The 7,391-nt window shown below is 56.2% G+C and overlaps 2 protein-coding genes across 4 annotated transcripts in view; both read right to left on the bottom strand.

Annotated features, from left to right (window-relative positions):
• Positions 1-262, bottom strand: part of CNNM2 (cyclin and CBS domain divalent metal cation transport mediator 2) — a 129,219-nt gene extending 128,957 nt beyond the window's left edge. Inside the window, exon 1 of the mRNA XM_026851512.1 lies at positions 41-262. Within this exon, the coding sequence (XP_026707313.1) occupies positions 41-262 (222 nt within the window). The remainder of the gene's footprint in view (positions 1-40) is intronic.
• A 3,282-nt stretch (positions 263-3,544) lies between these two features.
• Positions 3,545-7,309, bottom strand: AS3MT (arsenite methyltransferase). 3 transcript variants are annotated; one of them, XM_026851577.1, is made up of 10 exons: positions 6,988-7,309; positions 6,755-6,911; positions 6,496-6,646; positions 6,283-6,419; positions 5,923-5,992; positions 5,602-5,683; positions 5,386-5,517; positions 5,121-5,263; positions 4,565-4,699; positions 3,545-3,721 (listed from the first exon to the last, which is right to left on the bottom strand). In XM_026851577.1, the coding sequence occupies exons 1-10, from the start codon at positions 7,016-7,018 to the stop codon at positions 3,623-3,625; spliced, it is 1,137 nt and encodes a 378-aa protein (XP_026707378.1). In that variant the 5' UTR covers positions 7,019-7,309; the 3' UTR covers positions 3,545-3,622. The 3 variants fall into 3 exon arrangements, 2 of the variants coding, with proteins under 2 accessions (XP_026707378.1, XP_026707377.1); XR_003398720.1 differs by having other exon boundaries at positions 3,632-3,740; positions 5,121-5,517; XM_026851576.1 differs by lacking the exon at positions 3,545-3,721 and having other exon boundaries at positions 4,582-5,517.
• Between the last annotated feature and the right edge of the window lie 82 nt (positions 7,310-7,391).

Here is a 7,391-nt window from a genome sequence, read left to right as displayed (position 1 = left end):
AGTCGGCAGTCGCGCAGCGCCCCCTGGCGGCGGGTATGACCTCCGTGATCCGGCAGCGGGGCCGGGGGGCTCCTCGGGGCTGCCCCGTGCTCGGACCCGCGTCCTCGCCACCGGGTCTGCTGGAGGCCGGGGGCGGCGGCTCTCCTGGCACCAGCCCTGCCCGCTCCCCGCTCCGCCCCGAGCCGCCGCCGGTGCGGTACGGTGGGTACAGCGCAACGATTAAAGATTCGGCCGTCGCACTCCAGCCCTCGGGCACCGGCATTTCCTCGATTTTGTCGTTTCTGGAGTGAAATTAAACACTCAGTATTAAACATTAAATACGGACGAGCCACACTCCTCTCTCTCTCTCTCTCTCTCTGCCTTTCGCTCAGGCACCCGGGGCACCTCCAGCCTCGCCGAATGAGACAAACCCCATGCCGAGACTCGGGACTCGAGTGGGGGGTCGAGACTGTGGGGCTGGGACTTTGGAGCTCCCACTGGGGACATTCCAAGCATCCCCAGGACATTCCACTGGTCCTTAGTGCATGGGTGCACCAAGGCCTGACTGGCCCCAGTTCAGGAAAAGACCTATATTTTAGGCGTGTGCTTATGTCCCACCAAGAGTGGGGCTGTTTCTGAGCCCTCACCTGCTGTGCTGCAATCCCATCTGGGGCAAGAAACGCCCCATGGCCCCACCATCATCATGCCTCTTTCCAGACAGTGCAGGGCAGTTTAGCATCCCAGACAGCCAGAGATGACGTCGTGGGAGCATCCAGTATGGCTCATGGTGGCTGAGATCACGTTTTGGGTTGAGGGTGACCCTTTAGGGGAGGTAAAACAGCCTCCCCTCCATTTAAGTGCTTGGAAAATGGAAGAGTAGGGGCTTGCACAGGAGAACCCAACACGGCAGGGAGAAGCGCACAGAGCTCTGGGGCCTGTAGCCACAAATCTTCCCTGACCCCAGACCTCATTCAGGTCACCCTGGGGGAGTCCTGCAGGCCTGCTCCCCGAGGGAGGTGACAAAGGCCCCTGAGCCACCGTGACTCTGCTAACCACAGTGAGGTTAGACTCGGGAATCATTTCCCCTGCATCTTGGAGTGAATCAGAGCACCACAACTTTCAGCTCCTGCCCTCACAGCACTCTCCCTACCTGCAGACAGGGGACACCAATGCTGCAGAGCTTCACACTGGGAGAAGGGAACTTGGCCCACCTCTACAATCACCAAAACACCCAGACCGAGGTGTTTGTTTCGGGGTTCCTCACGTGGGACGAGGCTGCAGGACCTCTTCTTTTCACAGCTTGGGGGCTAAAAGCCCCCAGACTGTGCACGCATAACCAAAGCCTGGCAGACAAGACACCCCCACATCCACAGCCTGCTGAGGACCCCTACTCTAATGCTCTAAATCCAAGTCAAGTCCTCTTAGCTGCTTCCTCTCAGAAATGCTGAGAATTTTTTTAAAAATAGTGCTATGCAAATGCAGTGGCATTTAGCTGTGGCCTTTTTCCGTATGCATGTGAAAGAGGGGACCTGGCTGTGGGTGACATCTCCCCAGGCAAGCTGCAAGGCCGCGGCAGGGACTCATGCCTTTTTAATGAAGGGTTTGCAGGTAGGACCCCTGCTCCATCTGCTCTTCCGTTCATACTGGGAAGGCTCTCTTTGATATCAGGAGATAATTGCTGCAAACCTCCCATAATGGGCTGTTTCGGGACTTTGAGAAAGTCTTTGTAAGTAATTGAGGAAGAGAGCTATGCGGAGGCAGGGGATTAAACAGAATCTTGGTTGTGTTTTCAGCAGGTGCTTCCCAAGATCCCATCACTGATGTCCTTTCACACCATTTCAGAGCTCCTCTCACCTGCTGGGTCACAGCTGCCCCTGAGGCTGGTCTGCCGAGGAACCCTACCTGATGCCAGCTAATACATGCCCCTTTGATTCCAGATAACATCAAGGATTATTTTTTTAAATCATGCTATAGCTCTAAACTCAACAATTTACAAATTTTTGTACACCCACTAGATCAGATTCATAGTCTCATCCAAAACCAAAAGGACAGGCTGGCAAGGTGATATTATGGGAAACCATATTTCTGGGCATTATTTATATGTTTAATCTCTAAATTGTGTGTTAATCACTCCTCTATTTTGCTGATGACAGAGGGCAGGTTAAACATTCTGGGCTGACATGTCTGTTTCTGGATTTTCTGTCACTGTGCGACAGCTGGGCATTACTTGACCGTTCATTCTTTTTATTCCACATGTTCTGGAAATGCCTCCTTATCACCTGGACTCTCCTCAGTCACCGCTACTGTTACTGCAGAGTGTCCTTGGCACTTGCCCATGTTTCTTTTTGAGCCCAAATATTATATTGTTTGCTTTTTATCTTCCCCCATGTCACAGCAAGATGCTGTTTAAATGGCAAACGGGAAACTTGATCCCTCCTGGAAAATCAGTGTGTGAGGAGGGGTGGAAATGGTCCCTCATGTCTAAGCTCAGCTGCTCACCCAAGGGCTCAGGCACAGCCCACAGTCTTTCCCAAAGAGCCTCTGTGGACAAGGGGTGGCAGGAGCTCAGCCCATCACCTCCCACTGCAGCCTCAAAGCTCTCACTCCTCATCTGCTGCGGCACAAGGCCAGACGGGCTTCTGCTTTTCCAGAATCGCTGCATTTCCTTGCAAAACTCTGCAGGTGCAAGGTTTGCAAAGGGCTCACGGTTTTCCCACTAGATGGAGTCTGGGAAAAAAAAGAAACTGCAGCAGCACTGCACAGGGAAAGGGAGAGGAATTCCCATTTCCTGGAACGGGCTGTGGGGGCTGCAAGACAAGGCGTGGAGAGCTGCACTTGGGGTATCCCCCATCCTGAATGCCAATACAGGCATCCCTTTGCACCCCATGTGCCCTGGTGAGTTCCTCATGGAAAAGCATGGCTGGCCAAGCTCCAAGGAGGTGAACAATCCTTCTCACCCACTGCCCTGGGGAGATGCTCATTTACAATCATGTTATTGAGCTGCTCACCCCACCCCTGGGAGATGGCTGGACTCTGCCGGGCTCCCTTCATGTAGAGGGTTAACAGGAGGAGATCAAAAGAAGGAAAAAGCACTGGGCTGCTTATTGCTGTGCCTTTCACTTCTCAGAAGCATTTGTGTCTCGGCTGTGGGCTCCCAAAGACCTCAAATTGAAGCCAGGCTCATGAAGAAGGGTGCATGCTGCAGGGTTGGGCCCTGTGCAGTGCCAGGACTTCCTTTCACACCCTGTTCTGCCATGCTGCCTTCTGCAAAGATCCCCACTCTGCTCCCTGGGCTCAACACAAGCAGGAAGCTGCTGCCAAACCCACACCAGACCTGCCGTCCCATGTGCAGGGGCCCACAACCCCTCTCCCACAGAGACCATCCCCATCTGTGTGTCCAAGACTTGTGGCCACTGCCAGCCCCATAGTACCAGACCCACAGGACGGCTGCCCACCCTCACCGCAACCAGGTGGGGCCTGCCCCACCAGCCCCAACAGGGAAGCACTGCACCCCCTGGGCCCCGTGGTCCTGGCCACAAGCACACACACTTCAAGCTCAGCCATTTATTTGCTCTGCAGTGGCGCTGGGACCACCTCCTCCTGCCCTGCTGGCATCCACCGGTGTGGATCCATTGCTCACTGCTCAGCAGCACCCTGGGGGACCACCGGTGCCACCAGGACAGCAGGCAGGACCTGGGGCTACCAGTCTCTCCAGCAGCTGGAAGGGATCGCAGATCTTCTCCTGGAGGGCAGAGAACATTCTGGGGCAGGATCAGGCCAGAAGGAAGCAAGAGGCATTTCAGGAAAGTGACATTTCCCCCTAACTCGCTCCCTGCCAGTGGGGCAGCCCCAGCAGACTTTCCATAGCTAACATGGGGGCAGCCCCCAGGTCATTCCAGCTGCTTTTCCCTGCCGCAAGGAGGAAGCCAAGAGTTTCTCTGGGACTTTGGCTCTGCTTTTATCTGAGAAATGCCTCCTACTTGGACAGGGACACAAGAATATCTCCCCTTCCCCACATACAAGGTTGTGTTTCAGGGACACACAGCTGCAAGGCATTATCTCTCTTGTCTGTCATGGCTGGAGGGACTACCAAAGAGAGGAGAGAGGATTCTAGCAGATAAAGGTGCTCCGTGCTGCGGGGTCAGGGTTGGCAGCCAGGGCCAAGCTCACATCAGCAGCTGGGAGAGCAGGAAAGAGTCGTGGGGATGGGCCATCACCTCCCTGGGGCAGGCTGTCCCTAGCCATCTCCCCAGGGGAGGGATATCTCTCCTTGGGAAATCTCAGGCAGGTCCAGCTGTCAGCCTCAGCAGTCCTCATGGACATGTTGGGGGGGCAAGGGGCTCTCATGCCTGGTGGTTAGAGCAGACCCCCCTTTGAAGGGCCCCAACCTGAACTGGGCTGCAGTTGCCCAAAATAAGGTACCAGGCACCACCCTCGGTACCCCATGGGCTTCTGCCTGGCCCAGAAGGATTCAGGTCTCTTGATGTCATGCTGTAGCCCCTCCAAGATCCCAGGACAACTCTGATGGCAGGGGATACCTGTGGCCCCATCTCTGAATCCAGCCATGGAGCTGCCTGCTACCAACCTTCACTCCTGTGCAACAGCAGCCCTGCTGAGCAGCAGTGTTGGCTCCACCAGCTCGGATCAGGAACTTCTCTGAAAACCTGGAGCTCCGCAAGATCGCAGCCATTTCAGCATCCACGTCGACCACCTCTCCTTCCTGGGGGCAAGAGGACAATCACAGGGCTGGGATCCAGAATATGTGACCCAGGGACTCCAGCCACCCAGTCACAGGATAAGGGGAGCTGAAGCAGGGGAGCCAGCAGACTGGCCCAAAACCTTGAGAAACACCCACAACAACCAAGCAGCTGGCTTCAAACCCTCCTGTGAAGCCACCATGGATGTCCTCCTCCTATCTTGACCCCAGTGCAATGCATGCATCTGACTCCCTTTCTCACCTCTGTTTGCACCTCCCCTGGTTTGGACAGCCCCTCTGCTCCCACCTACCACCCCCTCTACCAAAGCTTACCCCCAAAATCACAAAGAACGCTGCTGAGTAGCACTGCTTCATCAGCTCTCCCCCATCCCTACAGACCAGGACTGTTTGGCATTCTGGAGAGCCCCAGCATGCCTCCTCCCACCTTGAAGGTGAAATTGGCATCGAACACCAGCTCTCGCTCATGCCCCACGATCCCGCCATTGTAGATGACCTGTCCTGGCCCAGCCCAGCTGCTACCTGGTATCTTGAACAGGCGGAAAGTTGCAGAGACAAAGCGGCAGTCACCTGCAAGGGGAAAGTGTGTGAGTTGGGAACCAAGTGCTCAGGCGGGGAACTGGTAGAGCCCGGGATCCCAGCACAGCACTCCACGGCTGCCTGGAGCCAACACTCCCTGGTCAGACCCTCACCGACAATGCCCTCCAGCTCCCTGTCGCCGATGGTGATGGGGCTGGAGGTGACCAGGCACGGGGGGCTGAACCCCACCTCCGCGGCAATGCTGTACAGGTCTCTCCAGCACAGGGCTCCCGCCAGGCACTCCCCTAGCACAACACCACAGACACAGTGATGGAGGCAAAGGTCTGGTCCCCCATCCCATGTCATCCCCATCATGAAGCCCTACGCACCCCACAGCACCCTGTGCTTCCGAATGGTCTCACTCAGGTGCTGGCTGGCGTAGATGTCACTGAAGTACATCTCTCCCCCAGGCTGGAAGGTAGTGAAGAGTGAAGGGAGACCCCAAGAAGCAATGGGACAAAAGGGGTGGGCAGAACTGGCCACCCCCCAGTGCTACCCTGCTAGACACCCCCTGCAGAGGTGCCCTTCCCTGGCCCCATCCTGCATCCCCACCTTGCTGGATCCCATTTGCTGCATCCCAGTGGCACCCCAACTGCAGGCCCACCCCATCTCTGCTCCACTCCCACCATGGGCACCAGTTCCAGCATAACCTTCAGCACACGGTAGGCCTCCCGCAGCACGGCCCTCTTGTCGGGGGAGAGGTTGATCACGCAGTTGGAGCTGGGGAGGAGGAGACTGAGGTTCATTTCTACTCTCTCACATACTCAGCACCACCAGCTGCTGCACATCCACTGGCTGCTGTGTGTCCCACTGCTTCATTCAGGATTTGGAGACATCAATTTGACCACAAAAAGGGTGGTTTGTATACTCCTAGGCTCTAGCCCAGAGTCTGCCTTGGAATTTTTCCTTTCCTAAACACGTGCTCCTGAAATGGGTTACCCAAGTGGGATGCCGACCTGGACTTGGGCAGCAGCAGTATCAGGGGTGGCAGTGCCCTGTGCTGTACTTACATGACAATATCGTAGCTCTCATCAGCCAACCCGGCATCACCCAGCTTCTCCATGTAGCCCTGGAGGAACTCCACATTTGTCTTTTGGTAGCCAAACTTGTCCATGTGGTAGGCAATGTGCTTTTTTGCCACCTCGACCTGGGAGAAGGAAGAAAACAATGGTGGGGGGGGGATGCTGAAGGGAAAAGCGGAAGCCCTCAGCTCCACGCCATACCTGGCCCTCGGTCATGTCTATCCCGGTGACATGGCCCTGCTCCCCAACCAGCTGGCTCAGCAGGTAGCAGTCCCTGCCGCTGCCACTGCCCAGGTCCAGGATCCGGCATGACTCCAGGCACTCAGGGATGACCAGACCACAGCCGTAGTACCTGAGGGGATGAGGAGCTGAGCAGGGCAGAGGTGCATCCACAGCACAGAGATTCAGGGTGTTGCAGTTCATGGGGATGCAGCAGTGGAGGGGAGACCCCGGGGTCTACCTGGCTACCACCTCCTCGTGGACACGCTTCAAAGCATCTCTCACTGCCTTGGGAAGGGGCCTGGCCGAGGTGATGCACGCATTTGTTTTCAGGTCCTCTGACTTCTGCAGCTCTTTGCCATAGTAATCCTGAGGTGGGAAGGACAGAGGCCACCAAACTACAGCAAGTTGTGCACCAGGGGCTTCTCATGCACCAAAACATGGGGGCCATGCCTGCAGTCAGCTTGTACACACCTCCAGTGTCCTTCAGCACCGGCACTCTCATTTGCACCCAGCTAAAAATTAAGTTAACATCAAGTACCCCTTTGCCCCCTCCTCTCCAACTCCCCTTGCTTGCATGCACAGACGTGTTTTTGCAGTATGGGATTTAATTCACATTTGCAGTAACTTTGCAGGCTGCAGCCATCATTTCCCCAGCCAAGAGGGATGCAGAGAACAAGGGCAGGGAAACACAGGGTTGCTCAACCCCTCCCCATCCCTGTGGGAAACGGGAGAAAAGCAGCCAACTGCACCTCATGTTTCTATCCAGGCCCCGAACCAAGCTTTATCCTGACCCAGCAGGCATCCCGGCACAGCTTGGGCTCGGCCCACCCTGACCAGCCACCCCGTCCCCCGCCAGCTCCCCCCCCTCCCCTCAC

This window comes from Athene cunicularia, assembly GCF_003259725.1.
Source record: "Athene cunicularia isolate RWA chromosome 6 unlocalized genomic scaffold, athCun1 chr6_part1, whole genome shotgun sequence".
Lineage (NCBI taxonomy): Eukaryota > Metazoa > Chordata > Aves > Strigiformes > Strigidae > Athene > Athene cunicularia.
This window is presented reverse-complemented; position numbering and strand designations above follow the sequence as displayed.